The sequence below is a fragment of the Gymnoscopelus braueri genome, assembly GCF_963280865.1.
Source record: "Gymnoscopelus braueri genome assembly, chromosome: 15".
Lineage (NCBI taxonomy): Eukaryota > Metazoa > Chordata > Actinopteri > Myctophiformes > Myctophidae > Gymnoscopelus > Gymnoscopelus braueri.
This window is the reverse complement of record NC_137620.1, coordinates 9,247,570-9,267,005: the sequence shown is the minus strand read 5'-3', so window position 1 is coordinate 9,267,005 and position 19,436 is coordinate 9,247,570. Positions and strand designations below refer to the sequence as shown.

General features: G+C 42.7%; 2 protein-coding genes across 2 annotated transcripts in view; both read left to right on the top strand.

Moving 5' to 3' along the window:
• LOC308101742 (serine/threonine-protein kinase/endoribonuclease IRE1-like) overlaps positions 1–1,891 on the top strand; it is a 9,828-nt gene extending 7,937 nt beyond the window's left edge. Inside the window, exon 11 of the mRNA XM_080451205.1 lies at positions 1,132–1,891. Within this exon, the coding sequence (XP_080307331.1) occupies positions 1,132–1,270 (139 nt within the window). The 3' untranslated portion in view covers positions 1,271–1,891. The remainder of the gene's footprint in view (positions 1–1,131) is intronic.
• Positions 1,892–5,303: 3,412 nt separating this feature from the next.
• Positions 5,304–19,436, top strand: part of LOC308101339 (C-type lectin domain family 4 member M-like) — a gene marked incomplete at its 3' end in the record, with an annotated part of 28,345 nt that continues 14,212 nt past the window's right edge. The window contains exons 1-4 of the mRNA XM_080450763.1: positions 5,304–5,397; positions 7,044–7,232; positions 7,328–7,461; positions 7,768–7,871. Of these exons, the coding sequence (XP_080306889.1) occupies positions 7,055–7,232; positions 7,328–7,461; positions 7,768–7,871 (416 nt within the window). The 5' untranslated portion in view covers positions 5,304–5,397; positions 7,044–7,054. The remainder of the gene's footprint in view (positions 5,398–7,043; positions 7,233–7,327; positions 7,462–7,767; positions 7,872–19,436) is intronic.

The following is a 19,436-nucleotide window of genomic DNA, read 5'->3' as shown; positions in this document are numbered from 1 at the left end:
TTCCAGTGTCCTATGAGCCCTTGTGTGAATTTTGGGCATCACTTCCTGTTGTCACTCATTCCACTCCACACAGCTGATTCAAATGAATGATCAATTTCTCTTGACACTTGCTCTTAGCTGTTGTGTAACTCCTGTGTTGTGTTTTATTCTGACAAACTGCTGTTGCTGCTGTGCATGGGGATTACATGGTGCTTGTTAAGTGATTTGAATCAGCTGTGTGTAGGAAGATCTTGTAGGGGAAATAGACAGAGTAATTGTTAGATTTCTTTTAGATTTTCTTCAGGTTGTGTTCCCATATTATTGTTGTCTGATTTGATCCCTCAAATGAATTGAATGAGTGACAACAGGAAGTGATGCCCAAATGAACACACCCCCTTTTCCCCAGTAAACTCCTTCGAAAACATTAAAAAAAAGAAGGTAGTCTGCATACTGTAAAATCCACATCCACAGGTAAAATAAACATGGTAAACCCACATAGGAAATGTTCCAGTGTGGCATACTGTACCAGCCTGGTGACAGGAGGTGTTCATATACCAGCCTGGTGACAGGAGGTGTTCATACCAGCCTGGTGACAGGAGGTGTTCATACCAGCCTGGTGACAGGAGGTGTTCATACCAGCCTGGTGACAGGAGGTGTTCATACCAGCCTGGTGACAGGAGGTGTTCATACCAGCCTGGTGACTGGTGTTCAGGCCTTGTTCAACAGTCTGACGGTAGCCAGGTGGAAGGAATCAACCCAATGGGCCATGGGTTGTGGTTCACACAACCCACCATCAGGGTGTTGGTTTGCATGTATTGATATGTTTATAATATAACAGTAATGTGATGTTCTCCTAGAATGAACAGAACAGTACAGGACATCGAACAACTACGGCCTCCTATTAATCTTATTAGAAACTCATAGATTTTACTTTTATGTGATGGAAACTGACAAACTGATGAAAACCCATTATTGTTTTAATTAAATATTGTGGTATCACTGTGTGTGTGTGTGTGTGTGTGTGTGTGTGTGTGTGTGTGTGTGTGTGTGTGTGTGTGTGTGTGTGTGTGTGTGTGTGTGTGTGTGTGTGTGTGTGTGTGTGTGTGTTCATCATCAGATGTGTCTTGAATGATCACTGCTTTGTGTTCACAGTGCTGAAGAGGCCGTTGGTGTTGACCTGATGGATTTGTTTCCTGATCTGTTTGGATGTGTTTACCAGTTTGCCCAGGAGCAATGCTGGAACTCAAGGCCAACCCTGAAGGACATGTTTAAAATACAGGATGTCTGGTGAAGACCATGCTGGTCTGGTGAAAGTCCACAAACCCTTTAGAGAAAGATATTCTCTCTCTCTCTCTCTCTCTCTCTCTCTCTCTCTCTCTCTCTATATATATATATATATATATATATATATATATATATATATGAAGACAAAAAAAACTCCCACTGCTTCTCCCAGGAAAGGACACACTCCAAAGATGATTTTGCACGACGTGTTTCGCGGTGTTGGCTTTGTCAGGTGCTATAAACATGTAAAAAGTCTTCCCAACGTTTTTTGGGGGGGCGGGGTTGAGATCATCACTTGATCATGCACTGGGCTGAGACTGTAACATACTCCAATCATCCGTTCTGTCACTGAACCATGATTTCAGCTCTGCCCCTATTAAATACCTCTGTACCAGAGCTTTATATTAGAGAGTACCGCCACTGAGGGGGCAGAAACAGTGTCGGTCACATGCTTCACTGGTAATAGTTACAAACGCCCATAGACTCCAGAGGTGACGTAACTCTCCTTGAATGGCTCTGCTCTGTACGCTTTTTTCGTATCAACCCAATTTTATACTCTGTCATAATATGATGTTGTGCGACAAAAACTAGCATCTATATGTTATTTTTAAAACTGATTGTATGCATGATTACAGTTCATATATAATTTTATAATAAAGTTTGAAATGTTACTTTGATTGATTGATTGATTAATTACTTTATTAGTCAGACATGTAAACAGCACGTGGTACAGTAAGACATTAAGGCTAAAAGGATAACACAAAAGAGTCCTTGGGACTTGATTCCATTGTGGCCCAACAGTATGTATTCAATTAATCAACATAGCATAAAGAAATATCACAATATGCATGTCATGAACAAATACAAAGACTATATGTACGAAGGAAATGGGATCTCCTGATAGATGTTTACATCTGTTAATGGATGACGTCAGGGCATTCCACATTTTGGCTGTGTTTGTTCTAAATGTGGGATGTGATGTTACCAGATCATGGTCGCTCCCTCTAGTGTTGTGGCTGTCACTCACAAAAGTAGTTTGACAGGTATGAGGGTATTGAGGGCTCTGTCCCTATGACTATCTTAAATATTCTTCTTAATATTGTTTGAGCACCGAAAGTGCGTATTATTTCAAATGATGACAGTGGATATACAGTATATTAGGCACCACGTGTATAAATACAAATAAATACAATGAGATGTTTTCCATCTGGGTAATATAGAGAAGATGACCAATTTACAGTGGTAGCCTGTGATCCAGGTATTTATCTGGATCGCAATATGTTGTTGAGAGGAGAAGCGCAGAAAGGCAGCTGGTTGTCGAAAAAAAACAACACTGAATTGATTCGCCACAATCGCCAGTCAGTGTATGCTCCAAAAAAAACTTGAAATATGATTTTAATGGTTGAAAATGTTCGTATTGTAATGTTGTGTTTACTTTATTAAATATAAAATAATATATGCTACTAATGTCAGCAGGACAACATGGCTGGTGTTATTTGTAATTTATTATATTATTCTTTATTTATTATTGCTTGTGTTCGGGCAAGCCCGAGAATCTGGATGGAATCCTGTAGTGTGTGATGCCCTTACAATTATCTGATAAGACAAGATTATCCTGTAGTGTGTGATGCTACCAGATTTCAAAATAGTTTAAGATTGAAAAAATCCTGTAGTGTAAGGTCAGTTTTAGGGTGTCCTCAAAATTATGATGAGCTGTTGTTGTTACAAAAGTGTAGCTATGTCTGAAAATACATATAAGTAACTACTAAATAAGTAAGTACATTAAGAAATAAATTCAAAATGATCAATTTCACGATTTTCAAAAATAGCTGGGGTAGAACCTCGCAGGGCGGTACGACACGCTGTGAGCTTGTGTATCTGCTATTTTTGAATAGCCAACGTATGAAGTATGGATAAAGGGATTGATAATAAATGTATTACCAAATCTCGCTGGGGACCGCCTGGAGTATGTGGCTTCTAAGTATGTATGTTAATAAACAAAAAACGATTCTGTTGTTGGACACAACCATTGCTCTGATGGTGTAAGAGCTATGGCTGCTTTAAAAAGAGAAGGATGTGTTTCCACACAGGCCCGTGTGCAGACTTTTAGAAGGGCAGGTTACCTAATCTAATGTACCCAACCACCCCCACACATATGCAAAACATAAATGTAACTTACAAACTGAATTTAAAAATAATTGACGAAAATTGTCTGTTCATTAGTGGAGGACAGTAGCAACTTTAGAGCCCAGAGAGATAGACCCTGCAGTCAAGCAAAAAGTTTGCATTCTTTATACATTAGCAACAAATATGATATGCAGATTTCAGTGGACAAGTCTGGGTTACTGAACTTGCACAACACATTGTGTATTTTGTGTGGCAGAGGGGAAGTGTCACGTTTGAAAGGAAGGGTTGACCCAATAAACGCAGAACTCACACCAAACCCAGGAGACAACGTACTGTAGCCTATATGCAGTTGACAAGAGACTTTACGAGACACAACTTCCAAAAACATACACCGTTCACACACACAATAACAAGCACACAAAACCTGACACAAAATACTACATTAACTACATACAACAAACTTAACATATCCAACCAACAAAGAGAACAAGACACAACAACATAAGCTCCAGCAGTGAACAAACAAACGTAAGAGACTCATTAATAGTTTCTGGAGCTCATCTACCAACCGGCCTCAGCTGGTCCTCTCAGGTGACGGCACTCAGGTCAATCTGATTCTTCGAGACTACATGGAGAGAGGAGAGGTGATTGGCTTAGGGTAATTAGGAGCAGGACAAGGGAGGGTCAGAGGCAAATCAGGGACAAACAGGGAGGGGCTGCATTTTGAGCTTGTAGATCTGCTACTTTTGCTGCTTTTGAATTTGAATCCTGAAAAGTAACAGTTTTGGACATAGAGAGATAGACAGAGACAATGTGCAAAACAATGATATGCAATGTTGTCCCTGCTTCAGCTTAAACATAGACCCCCGATCTAAAGTATATAATAAAGTTGTCTATGTGTCTCTTAATTACTTCCACACCCCAGGTGGGATGGGGCTGAGACTTTCCATAGCAGTGTGTTATGATCCAGGGGAGGTCAAGAAGCTTTTTGTAATGTTTTATACTTCAATATTAAACCCCTAGAACTGTATTGGAAGTCAACGAAAAGGTGGCTTTGGCTGACCTCAGAAGATGAGGCACCATTGACCATGCACTTTTATTATTTAACTTTTATTTTAAAATGTTGGTGTGTGTGTGTGTGTGTGTGTGTGTGTGTGTGTGTGTGTGTGTGTGTGTGTGTGTGTGTGTGTGTGTGTGTGTGTGTGTGTTTAGAGAGATCATGAAGCTACAGGGAAACTGTGGTCACTTCTAGTTGCTGTCAGTACAGCCTACGCAGTGTGGTTGATATTTACGCATGAGAAACTAAACTTCTTCATTTAATAAAAGATGTTACACAACACAGCCTAGCAGAGAAATAATGTTGTTGTGGTTGTTTGTGTTTGTGAGAGAGAAAGATAGATGGAGCAAGGGAGAGAGAGAGAGAGAGAGAGAGAGAGAGAGAGAGAGAGAGAGAGAGAGAGAGAGAGAGAGAGAGATTTTTTATTAAATATAGCAGTGCTGTCTACGTTTAGGACAGTGAAGACATGTAAGTCATAAAGGTAGAAATGGCTGTGGATGAACATTCTGACAACATTGAATTCCAAGAGGTAGACAATGTAATCTATGAGGCTACTGAGACCACGACTACAGCTCAGGAAAAAGATCTACAGAAGATACTGCTCTCTGGTAAGAGATGTTACTAAAACAAAGAAGAATCACAAAACAAATATTTGTAAACTGATTTTAACTGATCTCACTAACCTTCTCAATGAGTGTGTGTGTGTGTGTGTGTGTGTGTGTGTGTGTGTGTGTGTGTGTGTGTGTGTGTGTGTGTGTGTGTGCGCGTGTGTGTGTGCGCGTGCGTGTGTGTGCGTGCGTGCGTGCGTGCGTGCGTGCGTGCGTGCGTGCGTGCGTGCGTGCGTGCGTGTCCTCCAGTCAAGATAAGACGGTACAAGCGGGTTGGAGTCGGTGTTGGATTGCTTTGTGCTGTTCTAGCTCTCCTCAACATTGCTGTCCCACTCTATCTCTGTAAGTCAAATTTAAAAACTATTGTATTTTATTACAATCTTGTAAACATCCATGATGATCCAACATGTGTTGTTTTCAATACACTATCATATATGTTACGTCATTAAATATGTTATGCTTTAACTTGGCAGTCATCATTGTTACACTCATTATTAACATGTATTAGACCTGGGCTGTTACAGTTTAAGGTTTTACATAGATTACATCTATGTAATCATCTAAGCTGGCCAAAATCTACCATGTTTAGAGTGGCAAGGATTCGAGGGAGTTAGGGTGCCCGCCGTAGAATAGTTCGGTTATCCAGTTTTCCAGAACCGCCGATCTAACCAATATGCCCTTGTATGGGCATTCCAATATATTTGTATGGGCATACTGATGACATCAGTATATTGGCCTATAAGGGACAAGGACTGACAGATACAGATATCTCCATATGGGTATAAAAAAGAGACACAGGTAGACAGACTGAAACAGACTTCTCCATACATGGGCACAAAAGGGACACAAACGGGTACAACAGGAAAGGTCGAATCAGCAGTGCGACGTGCCGACGTAGTGTATTCGACGTAGCGAATTCTAGATGTGAGTGCCACGTAGCGGCCCTAACCTCTAGTTGATTACAATGGCCTGTCATGCCTTAATGTTGCAGAAGACTGTCACGATAGTTATTAATCCCTATAGCAGTTATGAAACTGGTTGATCACATGAATGCTACACAATAGACTACAAGATTTAACATCTGATGAAGCAGCCTGGATGAAGCCAGTGTCCATTAGACGATGTAGACAGCGAATAGGTATTTTAATCCAAAGGACGGATGTCCCCTCAGTGATCAATAAACTCTTATCTAGAGTTATTTCTTATAACTTATCCATAAGATATATCTAGTAAGTAAAGACTTTTTTTTAAAAAACCTCATCAAAGGTGAGGAATTGTTCATCAGAAAATATTATATCCTCCTGCTTTTTAGCCTATTATTTTGTCCTGTGATGTTGAACTTCACGTCCGTGTGAGGCTTGCCAATGCATTGTGAAGCGTTGTAAGCTTGCAGATTTGTCCATTTTGACGAGTGACGCCATTTAACTTACGGAGTTCTCACCACGTGAGGTTCACTTCACGTTGGATGTTCCGGTGGCCTTTTATGGTGTGAAACGGGACGTGGAACAATGCAAATGAGGCATACATGAACACGCCTTTGATTTACGCACAGCCTGGGATTCATCATTTGATACACCTGTGATCTGCCCAAATCTAGGCTTTACACTCCCTTTCGTGAATCGCACGTCTGCCTTTATTTAAATGTTTTTATATTTTGTATTTATGAACAGCTTTGTGTATGAAGCCCAATGGTCTTGTGAGTCACGTGACAATGACAAACAGGGTTTTAATACATCATACCGTTTGCCTGTAATTGCCTTCTCTAATTTGTGGGCAGGGTTTATTTCATTAAAAAATACAAGTTGAGGAGCCTCTATAGAGCCCACCTCCAACACCGCCTGTCGTACAAACTCTCCTTGTGTCCTGACGGCTGCACCCCATGACTGACGCAGCCCTGGGTAGGCAACCAGGCCTCGCGAAGATCTGCACTCAGAGGAGCACACTTTCTAGTGTTTAAATTGTGGATTTCTATTTCTATTTTTATACAGATCAGTCCAACATGGTGGAGAGAGAACAACTGATGAGCAATTACAACCAAGTACTGGCCAACCTGACCAGAGAGAGAGACCAAGTACTGGACAGCAACAACAACCTGACTGAAGAACGAGACCAGTTACATGTCAGGATCAACAAGCTGACTGAAGAGAAGGATTGCCTGAAGAGGATGAGGCTCTGTGGTCAGTGAGACATCACTGTTTTATTCATTGTTATATTATGTTGTTCAATATCTATCATTCATTTCAGTGTCTATTTTCAATTGTTTTGTTGTTAGAAACACTTGGATGGCAGACATTTGACAGAGGTTGTTATTACATCTCTACTGAGAAGAAAACCTGGGAGGAGAGCAGACAGTGGTGTAGAGACAAACAATCTGACCTGATTGTCATAAAGAGCAAAGACAAACAGGTATAATTGTTTGTGTGTGTGTGTGTGTGTGTGTGTGTGTGTGCGTGTGCGTGTGCGTGCGCGTGTGTGTGTGTGTGTGTGTGTGTGTGTGTGTGTGTGTGTGTGTGTGTGTGTGTGTGTGTGTGTGCGTGTGTGTGCGTAGGTGTGTGCGTAGGTGTGTGTGCGTGCGTGTGCATGTATGCGTGTGTGTCCATGTATGCATGTTGTATGTAGGCATGAATGCGTGTGTGTGTGTACATTAGTGCACTCTGTACACACATCTATTGTACAGTTTGTACATCAGTAACCAGCAGCTTTTCTGTCCAGGACTTTGTTGAACGTCTAAACAAGAGAGTGTGGCTGGGTTTGTCCGACAGAGAGAGAGAAGGATCGTTCCAGTGGGTAGATGGCACACCACTGACCACACCAACGTAAGACTGATCATCTTCATTTTACCTTCATTCTTCTAAATTACTTTAAATGTTATCATAAAACACACATTTCTATACTTTTAGACATTATGTGTGTTTCCTATCACACTATCCGGTTAATTAGCATTTAATTGATAAGATATCATTTGAGGTCCTGATTAAAAAACAAACATGTGAGTGAAAAAAACATTCTTGTAAAGCTATTGTAATGAATTGAGTGTTCCTACCCCTACAGATACTGGCGTCCTGATGGTCAGCCTAATAACTATGAGGGAGATCAAGACTGTGTTGCCTTCTATAACGGGGATGATCCTTCCAATCGCCAAAGAGGATGGAACGATCAACTATGTTCTTACCCCGTCCAGTGGATCTGTGAAAGAGTTCTGTGCTGAAATCATCAATTTTCACAATGTATTAATTAGCTGGTGTGTTGGTACTGTTTAACTGTTTCCTTTTAAGGTTGCTTGTTTAAGCAAAGCACTTTGTAATCTATATATCATGGTGGGGTATTCAGGGGGGGGGGGGACACTGCTTAGATAAGCAAAATTAAATATGTCTGAAAATACAAATTAAAATGTAAGTACTAAATAAGTAAGTACATTAACTACTACTGTTTTTTCTTTGTTAGCAAAGATAAAAAAATAATAATCTATGAAGCCATCGAAGCTACAATGCCACTTGAAGACATGCCATAGTCACTTAAAGATGATTTAATATTTCCAGTAGAAAGTGATAATACAATGTGTAAAACAATGTTTGTGAATGATTATGATTATGAGTATGAACTGATTCACTGCCAATCACGTAGATCTACGCGAACCTATTTAAAGCCGCCATGTGCCAATCGCGTAGATCTACGTGAACTAAAAAAAAAAAAAAAAAAATCTAGACTCCTATCCACTTCCTTGTTAACTTAAAACTTAAAAATTCTGTATCTCGGCTCCTGAGTACTTTTTTTTTTCAATGAAAAATCTCTGGCACTGGCTAAAACAAATATGAAAATACCTCTGGCAGTTAATAAACTGAAAACTATTCTGTTGTTGAACACATCCATTGCTCTGTGTGTTGATGACATGGCACCCTGTGCAAGATGTGTTGCACTGCTGTGTACTGATGGTGTAAGAGACATGACTGCTTTAAAAAGAGAAGGATGTGTTTCCACACAGGCCCGTGTGCAGACTTTTAGAAGGGCAGGTTACCTAATCTAATGTACCCAACAACCCCCACACATATGCAAAACATAAATGTAACTTACAAACTGAATTCAATTTTTTTTAAATTAATTGTCTGTTCACTAGTGGAGAACAGTAGCAACTTTAGAGCCCAGAGAGATAGACCCTGCAGTCAAGCAGAACGTTTGCATACTTTATATATTAGCTACAAATATGATATGCAGATTTCAGTGGAGAAGTCTGGGTCACTGAACTTGCACAATACATTTTGTGTACCTGGACTCCAACCAGTCTGGGTTCAAAGTGGGTCACTCGACAGAGACTGCCCTCCTGGCAGTGACGGAGTCACTCCATGCCGCTAGAGCGAACTCTCTCTCCTCCGTCCTGATACTCCTGGACCTGTCTGCAGCGTTCGACACGGTGAACCATCAGATCCTCCTCTCCACCCTCGAGGGGATGGGTGTCTCAGGCTCTGCACTCTCCCTGTTTGCATCCTACCTGACGGGTCGCTCCTACCAGGTGATGCTGAGAGGGTCTGTGTCAGAACCACACAGGCTCACAACTGGGGTCCCCCAAGGCTCGGTTCTGGGTCCTCTTCTTTTCTCTCTCTACACTACATCTCTGGGTGCTGTCATCCACTCCCATGGCTTTTCCTACCACTGCTATGCCGATGACACCCAGCTGATCCTCTCATTCCCCCCCTCTGATACCCAAGTGGAGGCACGCATTGCTGCTTGTCTGGCTGACATCTCGGAGTGGATGTCGACAAACCACCTGAAGCTCAACCTGGACAAGACTGAGCTGATGTTCCTCCCGGGGAAGGGCTGTCCGCACCGAGACATGGCCATCACCATTGATAATGCTGTGGTGACCTCAACTCGGACTGCGAAGAATCTGGGTGTGACCCTGGACGATCAACTGACGTTCTCGGCAAACATCGCATCAGTGACAAGGTCCTGCAGAATCCTCCTCTACAACATCAGGAGGATTCGCCCCTTCCTCACGGAGAAGGCAGCCCAGGTACTCATCCAGGCTCTCGTCATCTCCCGCCTGGACTACTGCAACTCCCTCCTTGCTGGTGCTCCGGCATCTGCCATCAGACCTCTGGAGCTTGTTCAGAAAGCTGCGGCTCGTCTGGTGTTCAACCGCCCCAAGTTCTCCCACACAACCATCCTTCTCCGTTCTCTACACTGGCTCCCCGTAGCGGCTCGCATCCAGTTCAAAACCCTGGTGCTAGCCTATAGGGCAGTGAAAGGAACAGCTCCTTCCTACCTCCGGGCTATGGTCGATGCCTACACCCCTGCCCGACCACTTCGGTCTGCCACCTCGGGGCGACTGACTGCCTCGTCACTCAAGGGTCCCTCTGGCCGATCCACACGGTCACGACTCTTTTCTGTTCTGGCCCCACAGTGGTGGAATGAACTTCCCACTGATGTTAGGACAGCAGAGTCACTGCCCATATTTCACCGCAGGCTGAAAACCCACCTCTTCAGGAAACACTACCCTTCCTCTCTGCCTGACCTACTTGTTGTTAACTAGTTGTACGAACGCTTGTTTTCTATTGTTGTATTGTTTATTGGATCTTGTTTAGTCGATACACTTAATTGTTTTAGCTCATGCTCATTTGACTTAACTATTTTGTCTCATCTGTTTAAGGAAATAGGTAGCTGATATATTGCACTTTTACCTTAGCGCTAGGTATACTCTTGGTTGCTTGTTTTTGCAGAAAATGCACTAAAGACTTCTGGTGATTAGTAGTTTTCGTTCCCTACCTATGTTGAATACACTTATTGTAAGTCGCTTTGGATAAAAGCGTCTGCTAAATGACTGTAATGTAATGTAAAAAATGTAATGTGTATTTTGTGTGGCAGAGTGGAAGTGTCACGTAGGGTTGACCCAACAAACGCAGAACTCACACCAAACCCAAGAGACAACGTACTGTAGCCTATATGCAGTTGACAAGCGACTTTACGAGACACATACACTGTTCACATCAAGCACACAAAACCTGACGTACTACTGTACGTTAACTACATACAACAAACTTAAAGAGGTGGTGCCATGGTTTTGCACTTTTTCTGTTTTTCATGTGTCTATGAGGTTGATAGAACTTCATTAAGCCCCCTGGTGGTGTTTTTATTGTGTTTTATGTCTTCTCTGACTATTTTGAGTTTCTACCTGGAGGCTGAAACCTTGAGGGTCAAACGTGCCAATAGAAAAACAGCGCTTTAGTGACATAGTAAAAACATACCCTCCCCCTCATTATCATAACACAACAGGTGTGGGCATGAGGAGGAGGGACTAGGACAGGTGGGTGGTGCTAAGGTGGTGGAGGAGGTGCTAAGGTGTGAACCAGGTATACTCATTCACTGCCACAATTATTGCTGGCCGCGTTTGCCCACTGCCAGAGATTTTTCATTGAAAAAAAAAGTACTCAGGAGCCGAGATACAGAATTTTTAAGTTTCAAGTTAACAAGGAAGTGGATGGGAGTCTAGATATTCGAAAAATCATACCTCCTTAGTCTTTGGGTCAAAAAAAAATAAATATATATATATATATATATATATATATATATATATATATATATATAATTTTTTTTTAAATAAAATTACGTTTTTTATGTCAGTGGCAGAATTGGTAAACGGGAATAATTACGTCAATTAATCACTGTCAGAGGCAGTGAATGAACTGGAGGCGTGTCCACATAAAAATATAATTTTAACAATTTCTGTACACTTTTTTCAAAAAAAATCTTCCTCCTAGTATAACCATAATACCTGATGATTATGTTTTAGGGGGGGAAAAATCACTGAAAATCACGGCACCCCGTCTTTAACATAACCTCTAACAACCAACAAAGAGAACAAGACACAACAACTTAAGATCCAGCAGTGAACAAACACAAGAGTCTTATTAATCTCTATTCTATTAGTCTCTGGAGATCATCTCCCAACCAGGCTCAGCTGGTCCTCTCAGGTGACGGCACTCAGGTCAATCTGATTCTTCTAGACCAGTGTGATCTAGTATGAGAGTGACGACACTAGCATTAACTCCCATTGTAAGAATGGAATGCGGATCTATCTCAATGAGGAAGTTCCAATGTTTGGAACTACAGGCCATAGTGGCCCGCTTTGCAGCGAGATCAAAGCGTGACAGAACTCTCTCTCTCTCTGGGTCTGTCCTAGACCACAGGGAGAGAGGAGAGGTGATTGACTGAGGGCAATTTGGAGCAGGACATGGGAGGGGCTGAGCCTGGCAAATCAGGGACAAGAGGGGAGGGGCTGAGGCTGTGACCATGACAGGAAGGCTTTCTCATAAGTAAAAAACAATAATGAACAAGATGACGGAGAGACCAAGGCCTAGTTTAATATCGTTGCTGTCGGGCAGAAACCTCTTATCTCCATATTTTACACTATACTACAGTGTCACACAAAAGCATCAAAAGTAGCAGATCTACAAGCTCGAAAAGCGGTGCGAAGCGACACATTTTGAGCTTGTAGATCTGCTACTCGACAGAGACGATATGCAAAACAATTATATCCAATGTAGTCCCTGCTTCAGCTAAAACATCTAAATATATCTAAATGATAATAAAGTTGTCTATGTGTCTATTAATTACTTCCACACCCCAGGTGGGATTGGGCTGAAACTTTCCATAGCAGTGTGTTATGATCCAGGGAAGGTCTAGGGAAGCTTTTTGAAATATGTTATACTTTAATATTACACCCAATGAACAGGTGGCTTTTGCTGACCTCAGAAGATGAGGCACCATTGACCATCCACTTTTATTATTTAACTTTTATTTAACATTTTTGGTGTTGTTTTTTCAAATAATGGACAGGGTCTGTGTGTGTAATTGTCAAAGTTCTAGGATCAATAACACATTTACATCGGCTGCATTTCTCAGGTGGGAATTGTGAAGGGATCCGGAGTGTTCCGCAAACAGAATGTGACACTGCTTCAGAGCAACCTTAAAGCTGAGCAAAGTGTTGGTCTCAATCATGTCATCAATAGATAAAACAGTTTACATATTATTGTCTCCGCCAGGCCGAAAGGCATGACGAGAGAGTATGTTTTGCCCCCTGTCCGTCTGTCCGTCCGTCTGTCTGCGACCAGCTAATCTCCACCCAGTCGCTGTGAAACTGCACACGCACACTCCCTGGATGCCACAGCAGAACCTCTGCCCCACATTTTTTCAGATCAGCCTGTCATAGCTCCACCAGGAGGCAGACTTTTGCAAAACACATTTTCTGATTCTACAGATTTTGTCCAAAAAACACACAAATCGGTACACAGTATCTCTATAGTCATGTGATCAACACAGATCTGTCCGATTTTCCATATTCCTTCCTGATTGGCTAAGATTGGCTTCCAAAGTTTGCAGGATTGGTTAGTTTTCCCACTTGGCCAAGGGAGAAATGCCGCTTGAAAACGTTCAAATCAGCCTCATGGTGGCGCTGCTATAACAGGCCGATTCACGTTTTACCTATAACTGCACCGATCTGCGTGAAACTTTACACGCACACTCCCTGGAGGCCAAGGAAAACCCTTTGCCCTGCATTTTTGACATATACCTTTTAGAGCGCCAACAGGAGGCTGACTTTTTTAATGTTTTAATGTTTTTATGTTTTGCTCTTACTCCTTCAGATTCTGTCCAAAAGCCACGCAAATCGGTACACACACACAGTATCTCTATATAGTCATGTGATCAAGATGGATGTGTCCGATATTTCATATTTCATCCTACCTGGCTAACATTGGCTTCCAAAGTTTGCAGAATAGGTCTGTTTTGAACAAAATTCCTCAAATCATGAACAAAGTGTGCGCTTAACGTGAAATTTTGCACGGACATTCCCACTAGGCAGAGGAAGAAATGGCACCCTTTTCACATTGGCCTTGCGCCACCAGGAGGCCATAATAACCTACCTGAATGGGCGGAGACTTGTGCTCCGAGGAGCGTTTTTTCTAGCGCTTTCCTAGGGAGAGTGGGGAACATAGGACCTAACCTAAACCTAACCCTAACCCTAACCTTAGTGGGGGAACATAGAACCCGGGGAACATAGGGATGACCCCTGTCAAACTCTTATTTTTAAACCAGGCCATTTGGAAAAGCCTAACTTTACCTTAATAATTGTAACTAATAATATACTTGTAAACATAGCAGGTCCTTGGACAGATTCAATACATGTGAATACATAAATGTAATGTTTTTTTTATGTACTGTATGTATGCTTATTCCTGAACAAATATGTGTAAATAAACATAAACAAACATTATCCAACATATATATATATTAAATACATACTGTATATGTGCATATATGTTACACATATGTGCATATGTTGCACACATATGTGCATATATGTTGCACATATAGAGATATATGTGCGCATATATGTACATATGTACATATATGTGGAGAGACATATGTAAGCGGCCAATTTCGAAAAAGTCATATATATGATAAACATAATTTATATATGGCATATAAAAAATCTATATGTTCATGTATTTCCTTTCCGTGTGGGGTACAGTATTCATATATATATAAATAAATACGTACATACCACGGGCGCCTAACTTACTTACTAAAGAGAGGGTCACGCACACACGTGCAAAATGTATTTTTAAAAGTTTTAATTCGTTAATTCTTAATTTTGCCCTCAACATAGTCCGGTCCTGTGTTTGGTCTGGTCTCCGTCTGCTCACGCTGCCTGCTGCTCTCCGTCAGAGTGTAGCTTTCTGCTGCTGTTTTTCTCTCTGGAGCATCTCTCTGTCCTCGCAGTCGCACCTGCAACCTGGCCATCCTTGGGCAGCCTCCCACAGACGAGGTCCTCCTGCAGGCGGACGGGGCACACACTCAGCAGTTGCGGCGGTCGTGGCACTAGCCCCCTACCGACGGAGGTCATGGCTACCACTGGCCCCCTACCGACTGGAGTGTACCTGCCCACCCTTACTGACCCCATCCACTGTAGCCGCACTTGCTTCGGCCAGGCCGCAGCGGAGGAGGAGAAGACACGCCCACAGCGCCCACAGCGCCCACAGCGCCCTACCGACTGCGCCACCGTGCCCCTGAGGTGCAGGTCTTTAAGAGCTGCAGGTCCTTAATCGCCCAGCTTCGTTGGTGCCTGCCTGGAAACCAGACGAAGTTGCCAGTGCAAAAATTGCCCTCGGCAGAGTTGGTCTGGCACCGCTCAGTTGTGATTGGATTTCACTCCCTCCGAACTACTGAGGGACTAATCAGGGCCCAGTATGCAAATGTGGGGCGGGTTTATCACCAGAGGCATTTTTTTAAACCACCCCTTGGAAATGCAAGTTCCAAAAAAGAGATTCCAGACTAATATCTATGCAGTGATATTCGTCTGGTCATATGCCAGGCAAGGTTGGTGCCAGTCAGTGGAAAGCAAGCAAGCAAATCATTAAGGAAAACAATAATCTCGCACTAAACATGCATACATAGTACAAAACATAGCAAAAAAACATAACATTACACAATAAACCAAAAGGCAAACCAAAACACAAATCAGAATCCAATGTTTCCAATGGCTCACAAATACATCCATAAATACTGTAGTTGTACGAACGCTTGTTTTCTATTGCTGTATTGTTTATTGGATCTTGTTTAGTCGATACACTTATTTGTTTTAGCTCATGCTCATTTGATTTAGCTATTTTGTCTCATCTGTTTAAGGAAATAGGTAGCTGATATATTGCACTTTTACCTTAGCGCTAGGTATACTCTTGGTTGCTTGTTTTTGCAGAAAATGCACTTAAGACTTTTGGTGATTAGTAGTTTTCGTTCCCTACCTATGTTGAATACACTTATTGTAAGTCGCTTTGGATAAAAGCGTCTGCTAAATGACTGTAATGTAATGTACTGTATATTTTATGACAATGTTTTGGTGTTGTTTCTTGGACAGTTGTGTGCGTGTAACTTTAGAGGAGATCATGAAGCTACAGGGAAACTGTGGTCACTTCTATACGTAGCTACTGTCAGTACAGCGTACAGCCTACCCTACGCCTTGTGGTTGATATTTATGAAAAACAAGAAGACTTTCATCAGATACTAAAATGTTACACAACATATAAAACATGAAATGTTTTATACTTTAATATTTAATAGTTAACTTTTGAGAACTACTAGAAGTCAAGGAACAGGTGGCTTACATGAGATGATGAGGCACCATCCACTTTTATTATTTAACCATTATTTAGTTTGCTGTGATGTTTCTAATGATGTGTTTTTTCATTCATTTCATGTGTGTGTGTGTGTGTGTGTGTGTGTGTGTGTGTGTGCGAGAGAGAGAGAGAGAGAGAGAGAGAGAGAGAGAGAGAGAGAGAGAGAGAGAGAGAGAGAGATAGAGGGGAGGATTATTTATATTGGTGCACAGAATGTGAGCTGTCATATGTGATACACATGTAACAGTGCTGTCTACGTTTAGGACAATCAATGGCTGTAGCTGAGCATTCTGACAACATTGAGCTCCAAGACAACATTGAGCTCCAAGAGGAAGATCTGGACTATGAGAATGAGACCAGGACTACAGCAGGAGGAAATGAGGCGCAGTTTATGGAGCTAGTTCAGGCCAGGCAACTCAAGGGATTGGGGCAACCGATCAGGTGACTAGGTCACATGCTCTTTCCTCCTGATCGGGTGGTTATAGGTACTGTGCTGTTACCTGCTCACTCTGGCTGCCCTGTCTTGCTGAGCCGACGTGTGTCGTTACTGCTGCTGCTTGCTGAGACCTGCTACCGCTGCGCGCTGCTTACCTGCTGCTGCTCGCTGCTTACTGCTGCTGCCCATGAAAGTCATCCCACCCGCCTCCCCGGCATCCACCTGTAGGCTCTGTTTCTAGATCCCCATGGGGGTTTAATTCATTCCCTGTAAATGCTATTTGGCATGTAACATTCATTAAAATGTTATCCTTACAGGGGATGAATGGATTCAGAGGCCTGACGCCAAACCATGCTTCCTCATGCTTTCTATTCCATGCTCAAGCTTGCTAATAAATATATATTCTAATCCAATCTAAGAGTTGTCTGACTGAACTACAGTAGTGGATGAAGAGGGGTACTACCAACACCTTGATCTCCAAAACATAGATGATGCAACCTATGAAGATCTTCAGACCTAGTTACCTATAAACTAGTAGCCTTTGGATGAATTGCTCTGTTTCCATTTGTTTGGTCTGGCCCGTTGGTAGTCATTGGCAACGGCATGAACAGCATCAGCTGACGTGCTCGCTGACGTCATGTCCATCGCTCTCATACGAATGTCAGCCTGCTCGGCTGCACGGCACATTTCTACTGCAGAGATTAGTTTGAGATCTTTCTCCCTTAACAGCCTGCGTCTAGTGCCCTCGTTTGCAACACCCAGTACAATCTTGTCACGAATCATTTCATCTCTCAGTTCCCCATAGTCACATGTCACTACTTTCTCTCTCAGTCTTGTAACAAAATTGTCTATAGACTCCCCGTCCTCTTGTTTACACATTCCGAAGACGTACCTTTCGTAGATCACGTTTTTTGCAGGCTTAAAGTATTTCTCCAAAGCGTCCATAATAGATGCGGGGTCCTCTTGCTCCTGCTCTGTGTGATTCAGATTGTGTCGATAGATGTGGCGACATTCACTTCCCATAACACTTCTCAGAGTTGCTGCTTGAACGTTCTTTGGTCTGTCCTCTAGACCCGTAACCAGAGCGTAATCCTCATATTCTTCCCGAAATATATCCCAATTGTTGCTCCACTCTCCCGTGAAACTCATCGGAGCCGGTGGTGGGAAGGCAGGGAAGCTAGCCATGCTGCTAGGTAGCGAGTGTTGTGTAGATGCAGCCGCAGCAGCACTCGGGCTCGTATCCTTTTTCGCCTGTAACTTTCCTCGTCCTCGTAACATCTAATATTACTAAACTGACTGGCTGACTAATAAAAATAACAAACGCAATTTAAATCCCACTTCTGTCACCATGTTTCTGTATGTGGTATCACTCCAATAAAGACAGACACAGTACTGGCATTCAGCGTGTATTCGAATCCCGTGTCAAACATTACAGTCATGACCATAGTAACGCATCCGGTTAAATACATGACTAGTCGATGGACTATCTTATCGATCTAGACCCTGTAACATCTTTCCTTACAAATAAAGCATTTTAAATATACAGTGCCAATAATATAGTGCAAATACATTTTCTTTTCTTTTCTCTCTTTTTTCCTCTTTTTCTTTTTTTCTTTTTCTTTTTTTAAAATACCTTAAATGCACATCTTAAAATGAATATCAAAGTCTGTCAATTGTTCACACAATTCACAGATTGAGTCTATCTCGTGGTCTGGACAGCCGTCCAGCCCTTGTTGTGTATGTGTGTCCCTCTGGCAAAGAGTCAGCCACTTCAGGTGAGGCCTGTAGTGCGGGCCTGCTAGGGCTTGGCATAACCCTGGCTGGAGAAGACTCAGCAACAGTACTGTCCGTAATAGTCTTTTCTGGCTTCTGTGCCAGCGCTGTCTCCTCCTCTTCTGTGGATCGAGCAGCGGTCGGCTCTGCCACCCGAAGATCCACTCTGTTGCGACGGTAGAGTGAGCCGCCGATGTCCACCAGATACGATCGCGGTGCCACTTTGCGAAGACAGGTGCCCACCTTCCATCGACCGGAGCTGTCCCCTGGCAGCGGTTTCATTCGGACAGTCTCTCCTACTTCCAGCTCTGGTAGGTCACGAGCAGACCTGTCGTAAATGGACTTGGCAAGTTGCCTTCGATGACGCAGCTTATCCGTGACTCCCAGAACAACACATGGTTCTAAAAGTTTGTTTGTCACCGGAATGGAAGTTTTCAGTCGCCGAGACATAAGGCGTTGAGCTGGGCTGCTGCCCATCTCCTCTGTGGGGGTGTTCCTCCAGTGCAGTATCGCCCTCCATGGGTCATTTCCGTCATGCATAGCTTTGCGCAAGATGTTTTTTGCTATCTTAACTGCTGATTCGGCCTTGCCATTTGCTTTCGGATACCTAGGTGAAGAGGTCACATGTTCGAACTGCCATTCTGATGCAAAGCGTTTGAACTGGGCAGTGAACTGGGGACCATTATCCGTAATTACCCTATATGGCTGCCCCTGCCTGGAGAACTGCGCCTTGCAGCGCTTGATGACCGTGTCTGCAGACAGATCGGGGAGTAGCTCGATCTCCCAAAAATCTGAATAATGGTCCACTATCAGCAGATATTCTTTCTGTCTGTGATTAAAGATGTCCATGCTCACAATCTGCCATGGCCTGGTGGGCAGTTCATGTGACAGCATGGTCTCCTTTTGCTGCTTGTGAGCATATTCGTTGCATGTTGAACATGTGCTAACAAAGTCTCTTATTTCAGCTTGCATATTAGGCCAATACAGCGTCTCGCGAGCCTGTC